A 12995-nucleotide genomic window follows, 5' to 3' on the forward strand; every position below is an offset into this window, starting at 1 on the left:
AAAAAGAAAAAAAATTAAGAAAGGAAAAAAATATAAAAATATATTTTCACTTTAGATAAATTAGTTATAAAATAAATAAATAAATAAGATGTCCTTTATGGATAAATAAAAATAAAATATAAATAATAAAATTAACAATATAAAATGACTAAAAAACAAATTTTTAAAATACTTATAAACAAAATAAATTTTCTAATATATTTTTTTTCTTGATCACATATCTTGTGAGATTATTATAGTATTTTAGTGGTCATATATTTCTTTTACATCTTCCATAAAATAAAACACATCTTCCATAAAATAAAACACTTCATGGACCGCGTTGAAGAAAATCATAATTTTAACTTTAACTTGCTCATATACTTTACTTTTTTTTTTCTCTAATATCCATAATAAATAATCATTTTCCGTAATTTCAAATGCCACAAATTCTAACATACAAAACTAGGATTTCAACTTAAACTCATCAGTGTCTTACATGAAATTTATGTAAGATGCAGAAAGAGACAGAAGAAACAAACATAAATCTGGCTTATTTTAATACCAAAAGCAGTTAGCTATAACAAGCGAAGCATGAAATCATTTATTCCAGTTCAGACATGGAAAATAAGCAGCACTGTGCACTGTCATGCTTTGGACGACTGTCCTGCTTTTGCCAGATCTTCAAGAGCCTTAGAGATTTGTGCCTCTGACAACCCTTCCAATTTGATGGCTTTCTCAACACCCAAATCTAGTTTTAACCAGCAAATTACACGAAATCAGGTTCATCACAAACAAATAAATAAAGAATGGTGCTAATAACAAAGTCGCCTTACAAGGTATAGTCAGAAAGGCTCGTTAAAGAGAAAATATTGAGATTGAGCCAGTTTAAATGAATTTATCCTTATATACTTAAGAAGAAGAAAAAATATATAAATCAAAGAAAGAATATTAAGTTATCTCCAATAGTATTGCATGAAATTTTTGTTTTACTTTATGCAGAGGACTTACTATGCCACATCATTTTTAAGACATTCTTACAAGTTTATACAAGGGTCTTCATACCAACACTTTTATAACATTTTATTTACACTTCAATCTTTTACAATTAAAAAAAAAAAAGTTAAACGCAAAATTGGAATTCGTTATTGTCCTAAACTTTGATACATTTTTATTCTCAAACTTTCAAAATGAATAGATACAGCCTCTTAATCCAATGACATTAAATTTTGTGTTAAAAGTGTTCCAGGCTAGTATTTGAGTTGGAACTTGTCAAACTATGTAAGCAGTTCAAATGCCAACTTGAAACATATTTAATCTTTAAAATATTAATTCATTACATTTTGATAAGTTTAAAATATGTTTTTAATCCTAAGACCCTCTCCATGCCACATCAAAATAATACAATGAAAATTTCTTATATGACCTGGTTCGTGAAATCAAGACACGAGTCTTGAAATTAGTACTCTAACTATGAGCCCTGCACTGCATTGGAGATGTTTTTAAAATAAAATTGTTTGCACAATTCAGATTACTTGGGTATCCCAAACTTTTTTTAGGCTCTCGTGTCTTATCTTTTACCATAATCACCTATTATGAAATGGAATTCTTACCTTAGGATTTTTCTTTTAAAGAGTTGAATTTTACAATCAGAAAGCTAACATCTCACAAGCTAGAAGCTATTCGTAACTCTGCCTTGCTTAAAGCAAACATGATAATCATTTCCCTTATTTTAGATTCTCATCTGCTAAGAAATGTGTCACGCATGCCTATTTTGTTTACACTATGATCCGTTCAAGATAGCAATTCTCGATTTTAAGACATGCATAAGAACTTTGATACATTTGAATCTCTGAGATTGGGCTAGACAAGAACTTAGGTGAAGAAATTCCAATTTTGTTCCATCTTATTCCACAAGATCCACTACCCCACTATCTCTGAATAAAAGGATAGATATTAACAATTTCTAAGTCTATAAATACATATATGCACCATCACTATAAAAAAAGATGGTTTAATACCTATTTTGGTCCCTCTTTTCACGATGTTTGTTCAAAGTGGTCTTCCCTTTTTTAAAAAAGTTCACTAAAGTCCTACTTTTTGCAAAAACTGTACAAGTTAGTCCTTTTTGCTAACGGCGTTAATTCTGCTAACGGCAGAGTTGTCCAGCTGGCAAATATTTGATGAGGTTTAACGTTTTCATTGTGCTGGCACTGTTATGTGTTAAAAAAAATTATTAATTGTGACGTGGAATTTAATAAAATTAGGGTTAAAATAGAAATTGAAATTGGGGTAATTTTTTGGGCAATTACGATTAGGGTTCATCAAGCACCTTCAATCCACTAATCTTCATCAGCACAATTTTGTGTAACTCTGAAGGGTTTGTGGAGTGAATCGTGCTGTGGAACCTTCGGCTTTGTTTCGGTACTGCTACAAAACAAGGTTTGTTTCTCTTTCTCATAACAACCTCGCCGGTTCAATTCCTGCCTCCTTGGTAAACTGCTTTAACCTTGAAGGGTTTGATTTCTCCTTCAACAACCTTAGTGGAGTTGTCCCTTCCGGGCTTTGTGGCATTCCAAGGTTGTCATATGTGTTGCTGAGAAACAATGGCTTGTCAGGGAGCGTGTAGGAGCTCATTTCCTCATGCCAAAGTCTGGAACATTTAGATTTTGGAAGTAACAGATTCACTGATTTGGCACCGTTCAGTGTCCTTGAAATGCAAAATCTTACCTATCTCAATTTATTGTATAATGGGTTTAGAGGAGATATTCCTGAGATCAGTTCCTGTAGTGGGAGATTGCAAATATCCTAGTGGATATTCAAGAACTGCGGGGACTAATTGTTATCAAATTGGGTAATAATTCCATTGGTGGAATGATCCCCAAGGGCTTTGGCAACGTCGAGCTTCTTGAATTGCTGGATTTGCACAATCTGAAGCTTAGTGTGAATTGAAGAACCCTAATCGCAATCGTCCAGAAAATTACCCCAAATTCAATTTTTAATTTAAACCTAACTTTATTAAATTCCACATCACAACTAATTATTTTTTTTAAACACATAACAGTGCCAGCATAGCCAAAACGTTACACCTCATCAGATATTTGCCAGCTGGGCAGCTCTGCCGTTAGCAAAGTTAACGCCGTTAGCAAAAAGGACTAACTTGCACAGTTTTTGCAAAAAGTAGGACTTTAGTGAACTTTTTAAAAAAGGGAGGACCACTTTGAACAAACCCTCCGAAAAGAGGGACCAAAATAGGTATTAAACCAAAAAAGATCCATTGAATGTTTCTAGCTTATATCACTGCTTAACTTTTGCAGGAACACATTACATAACAAAGCATGTTGTGACCAGATATTTTTAAAATTGACAACATATTTTCTCAATGAAAATCTAAAAATGCAAAGTAGGTAGGTATTTCAGACAACCAAACAAATGCGTGAATATGACCAAAATAATTCAGTACCCTACTCGTCCAATGATATTATTCTCTTACTTAACAATCTAGATAGTGTAAGACTCAGCAGGATGAGATTTCAGCCATACAGATTCAACACTGGTACAGCTGAATTTTTAGCAACATGATTTCAGAGTGTATGCAAGGTGGGGGATATTTTTATTTTAAGAACAATCAAATTTGGGATACAATTATAAATTATTCTCGACATACTACTAAGGGAAAAATGTAGATTATCCAAATTTCAATCTTAGTGCACCAGTGTTAATCTATAAATCCTAAAGTTCCAATTATGAAAAAGGTTTAGTATTGATGATACAGAATGTGGATGCAGAAACATGCTGACAAATAAAAATGAAAAAGATAAGGAATTAAATTTAAGATGGTCAATACCATATCTAGCCCATAACTGGGGTTCAACTCCACTGCACTCACGGATTAATATCGGCAATTTTGGGTTCAATGTCTTCAGTTCCTTATAATTCTTTTCCACAAAAGCCCTGGGAAAGAAAACAAAAGAATAAAAGCTCATTTATATTCAAATACACATGTCATTGAGCATAAATAAGTAACCAAACAATATATACAAACAATACATAATGCCGAGAGTTTTCAGCCCACAGAAAGGTAACATATTTGTTTATAACCTTGCAGATGCACTTGCAGATGATGACTGGCACATCAAAAACCGAAGTTCTTTTATGTTTTTGGAAAGTTGTCCTCTCCATGCCATTGCTTCCCTAGATCAAGGTAATAATTTGTGAGTTTTACCTCATCACAAGGCAAACAAAGAAGGGTGTAACCTAACAATACTACCACTTCAAATTCGCTTATACAAGAAATATGTAAAATGTTCCGTAATATCAAAAGCACAATAAATACAAAAACGTACAGCATGTCTAAACTACTACAAATAATTGACAATGAAGGCCACCTAAAATTATATTTTGTTACACAATGTTTTTTCCTCACTCAAGCTTCAGACACACCTTTTCCATGGCAACCGCTACAGCCAAACCCTAACTACAAAATTTAAACACCTTTGCACTTCTAAAGATCATGAAAGATTCCATTCCCAGCAAGACCAACCACAACCACCTGATCCCACACACTTTCAAGCTCAACAATGGCAAAATCCGCCTCAACATGTCAACCCACAGACCCATCACCCTCCCAATCAATTTCCTCACCAAAATCATCAACCTCGTCAGCACAAAGCTATAATCAGGGGAATAAATCCCTCAAAACCCCAATTTTCAAACACCCAATTCTCAAAATCCCAACTTTCAACCACCCAATACCTCCAATCGATGGAATAATCAAAACGTGCCACATCCAGCCAGTGTGATTTAAAAAGCATTACAAATCATGAACAAATTCGACGATACACAATACAAAATACACCAACAAATTATAAGTATAAATCACCTCTAATGCCTTCCAAGAAATAAACAGAAGCAAATAACAACAATCCAACCACAGAACCAAGCAAATTAACAGAAGAAAAAAATTCTTACAAAAGTATATGGCTCTAACAGTCTCGTTTCGCTGTCGCTGAGTACAGTAAAGAACGGAGATCAGTAAACTGACAGGATTTCGAATCTAAGTTGGACGGAATGAGTGTCAAGAGAATTGGACGGAATGAGTGTCAAGAGAATTGGGCTGTCTGTAGCCCATCCAAGCCCAGCCTACTAGGGCCATGTTAATCAGTACATTAAATAATAAAATAAAATATAACTTTAAAAACAATGATATTTTTTATCGGAAAAAAAAAACAACAGTATGTAAAATTAATTCGTAAAGGAAACTTAGGTATAGACAAAATAAAAATATTTGTTGTACTTTTCCAGCAATGTATAAAATAAATATTCAGAACAAAATGTTTTTATGTATATTTATATAATATATTGTCAACGTTTTCAGTAGGGAGGAAAGTTTTGATGATATAAAAAGATCATTATATTTTTATTAACTTATTTAATATAATATATGAAGTATTATTAAATATAATAAATGATTACATTTTAAAATAAAATTATTTATAAATATTCCTATTATATTTATTATAATTATAAAATTAAGAGTGTGTATAGACTATTTTTTCAATATTCTTCAAACCGTTATAATATAATAAAATAAATTAGTCATATTATAGTCACAACATTAAAAATTATAAAAATTGTAATACACACACACACACACATATATATATATATATATATATATAATATAGATTAGAAAAAATTTTAATGATAAAGTTAATATGACCAACATTTTAGTAGTCTAAAAATTATAAAGATCATTTTTGACAAAAAATTAACCAAACGTACAAGTTATTTAAATTATTTTTAAGAATTCATCCTTCTTGAAATAAATATGCTATAATTATTATTCATATATATTGTTTACATATTATACATCTTAAATAATGACATGATGAATTTTTTAAAAAAATAACATAAAAAATTCACAATTTTAGTTATTCTTTAATTTAGTACTCATAAATAGTGTAATCATTACGTTATAAAAATTTTTTCTCTCTTTGTAAAATAAACAATAAAATGACTTGCATACCATCCACTAGAAAAACTTTTTTTCCTTCTGATAAAATATAACAAAAAACCGGTTAATTATGACAATATTTAAAGCATTTTGGTTGAATTTAAAGTTATAGAAATTTTGGTATATTGTTTATAAAACAATTAAAGAAAAAATAAGACGTAAATACCTTTTGACGTAAAATTGAATTCATTTTCATGAATTCATTTTCATCTATAAAAACTTTGATGATGATTTTTGTCATTAAATTTTAAAAATGAATTAATATAATTCTTTTAAGTTAATTTTATTAAAGTTTTTTTTAATGTGTCAAACATATGTGACAATATTACTAATAGGCTGTGATTATTATTAATGAATGAATTTTTCTTTTTTTTTTTTTTAAAATGTGTCAAAGTATCATTATTCTTGTTATAAGCCATTCAAATAAATTGAATAGTAATAAAATAAGTCATTATTGTAAAAAAAATATAGATCTATCTTTACTTGAGTGATTTATTTTTATACTAAAAATAATAATTGAGATAAAAAATATTGAATAATATAATAAAAATTGGAAAAAAGTAATTACTAACTATTCTATTTTGCGTAGAATCATAGAATAACAATAGAGGATTTCAATATGGAATGAAGACACGTCTAATAATTGCATATAAAGAAAAATTTCCAATGTATCTATCATGTCATACAAATTTAGTTATGTGGAGGGTAAGTATAGAAGATTTTACAATGGAATATATAGCAAACCCATATTTAAGCATATGTTTGGGTAAAATATATATTGTAAATTACTATTCGTGACTTTTTTAAGAAACATTTGTTATTCTTATACTTCATTGTAACTGGCAAAAATTACAATGAAGATATATAACAAAAATAAATAGGTTATTGGTGTGAAAATATATAAAACATTCAATTGTAATACCTAAAACAACATGTCATTAGACATAAATTTTCTTATTTTAGTCTAAAATAATATTATGAAAATCTTATTTTCTTTAAAATTACCTTTACTTTTGTGGTTTCCTTTTAAAATGTTGTTTCAAACACCTATTCTCTTCCATTTTAAGTCATTTTTAACTTGGTATTTCTATAAATGACATTGGAAATGTCGTTACTCATTATTCAGTTTTGTCTAACAATAGTACTTTTGATTCAATATATATACTTTAAACATCTCTATGGACATGTTAATGGATGACTATTTATAGATTTTGTTGGTACTTTTATTCTCTCTCATCGAAGTATAAGAAATTGAGAAATGAGTAAATTTTTTATATGTTAGTTCAGTTGATTGAGAATTTAACGTGATCGGTTTAAGTTGAATCCTCCCTTTGTAAAAGCAGAGAAGATTTTACTAAAACTTCTTTAATAATATTTCTACAAAATATTTGAACTTTTATCCAACAAAACTAACATTATTTTTTCTTTATGACAGAATGTGATATTTACTTTAAAGTTTGTAGTTCATGGTGGATGATATCGCTGGTAATATCACCAACGCAATTATCCCATATATTAGGTAATCATCAATATCACCTTCCATGTTAAATGTTGGATTAAATTTATCAACTTAAATTTCGGATAATGATATTTAGACAACATTTTTTTGACAATATTTGAACATTGATTACGTGTCAATTTGTGATTGGTCGTAAATTACTCCCTAATCAATAATAATAATCATAAACACTATTATGGAGTAATTTACGACCAATCACAGATTGACACGTAATCAATGTTCAAATGTTGTCAAAAAAATGTTGTCTAAATATCATTATCCTAAATTTCTGTAGTTTAATTAAACTTGATTTTAGATACTATTTTGATTAGAAATTGGATTTTTATTTATTTTTTGTGCCTATGTAAACTTTTGAGTTGCATGTGATTGCATTGTTTTAGTACAAGTGAAGAGTCATAAGAACGATGACTATCATGAATTTAGGAGTTTAAATTTGTTATTGAATGAAATGAAACAAAAATATCATATCCATAAATTATAAAAATAATTTTTTAATGAATTTTTATTTTGTTGATGAAATTGAGAATAGTTAAATTCACATTTCTGGTGTCCCATTCTCATTCTAATTGTCAATAGATATATAAAAACATTAATATATGTACATATAAGTAACTAATCATTTTAATACTTAATTATATTTATATTATACTTATTTTCATCAAAAGTCTTAAAATAAAGATTGCTTTATTACTCCTCAACTATTCAATAATGGACTATTTAAGTCATAATAATTATAATAAGCAATTAAAAATATATAGAGATTTAGAAAAAAAAAATTAGATAATATATTTGGATTATTATGATATTATCAATAAAAATAACGGAACCATCTAGTACTTAAAAATAGATTCAAAAAGAAAAAACGAGAGTTAGTTATCCTATTATTTATTATTTAAGGATTCATATCCGAAAAGGACTTAGTAGATTTGTACTTTTTTTTTTCTTTTGTTGAAATTTGTAAACGTGGAAACAAAATTTATGAAAGAAATTGGATAGAGGAAAATAATAATTTGTATAGGTAGTCTATGCATCGATACGTAAAAAAAGCTTATAATTATTGAATATATTTCTTTTGTACTTTTTTTTATTTGTTTTTTTTATATCTTGAAAATAAAGACAATTTTTTAACATCTATTACTATAATAAAAAGACTTCAAAAAATATTTATGAAGAAAGTGAAATATTACTCAAGGATGTCATATGTTTTTATATGATAAATTAGAATTTATTCTTATTAATGTAATGCACTTTTTTTTGGTAAAAACAAAATCTTTAAAGAATGTTGTACAAAATGTGAGCTATATAATCTTAATGCATAAACATTTTGTGGAAGTTTTTTGGTTGAGATACTTTAAAACATATAAATTGGAATAAACTCGTTAATGTGGAAGGGATTAGTTGATAATTTCTTTTACTAATCCTTGTTTCAAATCTCGATAATTTTGTACATGTTTTAACTCAATATTTGGTGCATAACTCAGGATAAATACAATTATTGTATCTATATTTTTACATAAAATTTCTTACACGTATTTAAACGATAATATAGAGGTAATTTAATCAAGTTTCTTTTTCTTCTAATTAGGTATAAATGAAGGTGGAGTATACACTAATTGTCATATTTAACAAATTATTTATCTTAATAACCAATAATATCTCATTCTTATCTTTATTATCTTTTTAGTCTTCCTATAAATGCATATCTATGTCATAGGAAGTATTCATTCAATACTCTCATTCACTATTATATCCATATATTTTATAATTTTATTAAAGTTCTTACTAACTTAATCGTTAGAGAATATTTTGCATGTGGATCTTTCATTGACCTTGTTTTTGAGCTCCCAACTTTAATCTTTTAAGTGGTGGCACCACTACTTATATTAAGTAGCTCAGTACCCCCAAGTGATGTGATCACCTTGCTTCCCCTTCCTTCTTCTTGTCTTTTCTTCATTTGTTCCATTTTATTTTTATATTCTTGTCCATTTTAAGCTTCTGATAGTTTTATGCTGTTACTTGTAAGGGGTTGAATAATTTAAAAAGTCAAGTTATTATGTTCATCCATTTTTCAAAGGGAGTTTAGAGAGTCTCTTCTTGAGTTTCCAAGTCTTATCTTTCAAGTAACGACACTATCACTTATATTGGGTAGCTTAGTATCTAAAGTGATTATACTCACATAAATCTCTCCTTAACATTCATCTCTAACTCGACAATAAACCATTAGAACTATCAACCTAACTACTATTAATCTATTTTCACCTTGAATTAAGTGATAGCACTATTTATAGATCTTTTCTTAATATAGTTTTGAATAAATATATTATAAAAAATCATATTTACTATAAAGCACATTATTATATAAGTCACCATTTAATATATATATATATATATATATATATATATATATATATATATATATATATTTCATTAATATAAAAAACATAGATGATAAATCTTATTAATATATATAGTAAGAGTGTTAGTTATTACACACCTCATCGTGATATTTTTTTTATTTTAAAATATTCTATTATTATTATTATTATTTTGAAATAGAATCAGTAAAAATAATTTAGTATAGAAAGAAAGTAATTGTCATATTTGAATGTATAGAAATCTATACAATTTTTATTTACAATTACATATCATAAAGAGACATCTACGTGTTTGGATGATAACTATGGAGAGAGTCAAAACAATAACTACAAATAGTATGAAGACATGTTTTAATAAGTATAACATGAACACATGTTTGGTTAATGGACATGTTAGATAACAACTAATTCTCTATTTTAAGAATTATAATAAGTATAACCATTACAAAAATAGAAAAATATATCACACAAAAAAACATGTGGTTGATGCAACACTATATATAACTGAACATTCCAATCTCTAAACACACACAGTTACATCCAATTTTTCTTAAATATCCTAGCTTAAAATAAAATCATGAAGGGTTTGATTCTCTTTAGCATAATTGTTGCTTGTGGTTTTGTTGAAAATGTTGTTTCATACAACAATCAATTTCCTTATAGAACCATTATAAATTTTGGTGACTCTTTAAGTGATACAGGAAATTCTGCAACTAACGAACCATTTAAGGCTGATAGTCCATACGGTTCAACATATTTTAAACATCCTGCAGGACGTATGTCAAATGGAAGATTGATAATAGATTTTATAGGTACTTATACCCTCTTTTCTATTCAAAAGATGACTTCAATGAAATTTGTGCACAAGAAATACTATCACATAATAATCATATGTTACCAATCACACACATTCTTACTAACATATGATCATTTTCATTTTAGTCAAAGCATATGGGTTACCATACTTGCCAGCTTATCTAAATTTAACGGAAGGACAACATGTTAAGCAAGGAGTAAATTTTGCATATTCTGGTGCAACTGCACTAGATAAAAGCTTTTTTGATAAAAGAGGACTCAATGTACCAGCAGCTGCTTATGCATTAAATACTCAACTTGATTGGTTTCATAAGATCAAGCCCTCGCTTTGTACAGGCAAAGAAGGTTGGATCATATCTCCTTTCATAAAGTTTCTACAACATATTTGTTTTTTTTTTTGTTTCTCCATATAATTACTAACAATTTTATTTCCTTCTATGACAGACTGTGCTAATTTCTTTAAGAACTCATTAGTTCTAGTTGGTGAGATTGGTGGGAATGACATTAATGCAATTATCCCACATAAAAATCTTACAGAAATTCGAGAGTTTGTTCCACATATTATTGAAGCNATTACAAATATGACTTCTGTAAGTTGTATCAANTATATCTTAAAGTAATTACAATAGTATAATTAAACTTCATTTGAAATGTGATTGATTACAGTAACCTGACTTTGGTTTCTGCTTCTATTATGTAGACACTAATTTCAGAAGGAGTTGTTGAACTAGNGNTTCCAGGCAACTTTCCAATTGGGTGTAATACCTATGTTTTGAATACGGTGAATAGTGATAAAAAAGAAGATTATGACGAATTTGGGTGTTTGAGAAATTACAATGCTGCCATCAAGTACTATCATGATCAACTCAAAACGGCTATAGACGAATTGAGACACAAGAACCCTCATGTTAACATAATATATTTTAATTATTATAGTGCGGCTAGACGTTTATTTGAAAAACCAGAACAATATGGTATGTTGTACTTTGATTTTGCTTTTCTTTAGATGAACAATAAATAGTTATACAAGGTTTTTGCCATAATTTTGCTATTAATTTATGCAATGCAGGCTTTAAGGGTAAACCTGACACCTTCAAAGCATGTTGTGGAAAGGGTGGAAGATACAATCTTAATGAAGTTTGCGGATTTGGTGATTCAGTGATTTGTGATGCACCTGTAAAACACATAAATTGGGATGGATTTCATTTCACTGAAGCAGGTTATAGATCTGTAGCACAAGGACTTCTTGAGGGTCCTTATGCTACTCCTCCTCTTAAAACTCCTCCATTCAAGATACCAAAGGAATGAAGATAGTCCAAAGGAAACATTAATGAAGATAGCATTTAATCCTATCTTTTAGTATGCATATAATAAGTCATACATAGAAAATATGGTAGAACTTTACTATTGTATTATACAATAAATGATGGACATTTTTGTTTCGTTAGAAAAATAAATTGTTGTTTGTGAAACTCTCATCATTAATTACATTATTTTTCTTCTAAAAATTTGATTACTTCAGTTTTCTTGTTTTAGTGATTAATAATGACTAATTTTGTTTGCATGAGTTGTAACCACAAAATTATCTTTACAAAGAATTATGGATATGATCTTCCTGTGTATAAGAATGATCATTATTAAAACAGTTAACTAGTTACAAAAATTGCAATAACTATTTAATTGTCATGTTACTATAATTTGAAAATAGTCATAAACATTTCTTTTATATATATATATATATATATATATATATATATATATATATATATATATATATATATATATGTGTGTGTGTGATTGTGTATTTTACATTTAAAATAATTGAGAAGTAATATTTTAAAATAAATTGCCACTTAATTTTGGGTAAAAGTAATTATTTAAAGTCGTTAATTACCTATTATGATTTTGGGTTAATAGTAAAACTCATTCATCCATTAATTTGGTCCAGTTGCACCTCATTTATGAATTTCAAGTTTGGACTTATATACCTACTTAACTTCGGAATATTTAGGAAAATTTGTAATCTATAAATATATTTAACTAATTATGTATTTTTTATCCAAATAACTTATATTTATTATTTGTCAAAGATTTTCTAACACTCGCATCAGAGATTGAATGTTTTGAGTAAAAAAGAGTATGAGAGGTATGTATTTTATGGTAAAATATCACATGTATTGAGTTCTATTTGGTTTGTTATAAAAGTAGATAATATCAATAAAATATAAAATAATATCAATAAAAATAACAACTTACTATTTATATGGTAATTAGCTAAATATTTTGTAGG

General features: G+C 27.9%; 2 protein-coding genes across 2 annotated transcripts; one reads left to right on the plus strand and one right to left on the minus strand.

The window, feature by feature from the left end:
- Nucleotides 1-429: 429 nt before the first annotated feature.
- On the minus strand, nucleotides 430-5102 carry LOC106759195 (NADH dehydrogenase [ubiquinone] 1 alpha subcomplex subunit 2). Its single transcript, XM_014642238.2, has 4 exons — nucleotides 4951-5102; nucleotides 4081-4173; nucleotides 3827-3933; nucleotides 430-730 (listed from the first exon to the last, which is right to left on the minus strand). Exons 2-4 carry the CDS (start codon nucleotides 4164-4166, stop codon nucleotides 627-629), a joined length of 297 nt encoding a protein of 98 aa, XP_014497724.1. The 5' UTR covers nucleotides 4167-4173; nucleotides 4951-5102; the 3' UTR covers nucleotides 430-626.
- A 5364-nt stretch (nucleotides 5103-10466) lies between these two features.
- LOC106758415 (GDSL esterase/lipase At1g28590-like) lies at nucleotides 10467-12013 on the plus strand. Its single transcript, XM_014641343.1, has 5 exons — nucleotides 10467-10701; nucleotides 10832-11050; nucleotides 11150-11295; nucleotides 11406-11679; nucleotides 11775-12013. The coding sequence occupies exons 1-5, from the start codon at nucleotides 10467-10469 to the stop codon at nucleotides 12011-12013; spliced, it is 1113 nt and encodes a 370-aa protein (XP_014496829.1).
- The last annotated feature ends 982 nt before the right edge of the window (nucleotides 12014-12995 follow it).

The sequence above is a fragment of the Vigna radiata genome, chromosome 4 (assembly GCF_000741045.1).
Source record: "Vigna radiata var. radiata cultivar VC1973A chromosome 4, Vradiata_ver6, whole genome shotgun sequence".
Taxonomy (NCBI): domain Eukaryota; kingdom Viridiplantae; phylum Streptophyta; class Magnoliopsida; order Fabales; family Fabaceae; genus Vigna; species Vigna radiata.

What these genes read in the sequence shown, in the direction of transcription:
- LOC106759195 (XM_014642238.2), bottom strand. Translation starts at nt 4,166, where the DNA reads ATGGCATGGAGAGGACAACTTTCCAAAAACATAAAAGAACTTCGGTTT. An exon ending in TCTGCAAGTGCATCTGCAAG is followed by an intron (nt 3,934 to 4,080) that starts GTTATAAACAAA and finishes TTTCTTTCCCAG; the next exon opens with GGCTTTTGTGGAAAAGAATT. An exon ending in CCAGTTATGGGCTAGATATG is followed by an intron (nt 731 to 3,826) that starts GTATTGACCATC and finishes GGTTAAAACTAG; the next exon opens with ATTTGGGTGTTGAGAAAGCC.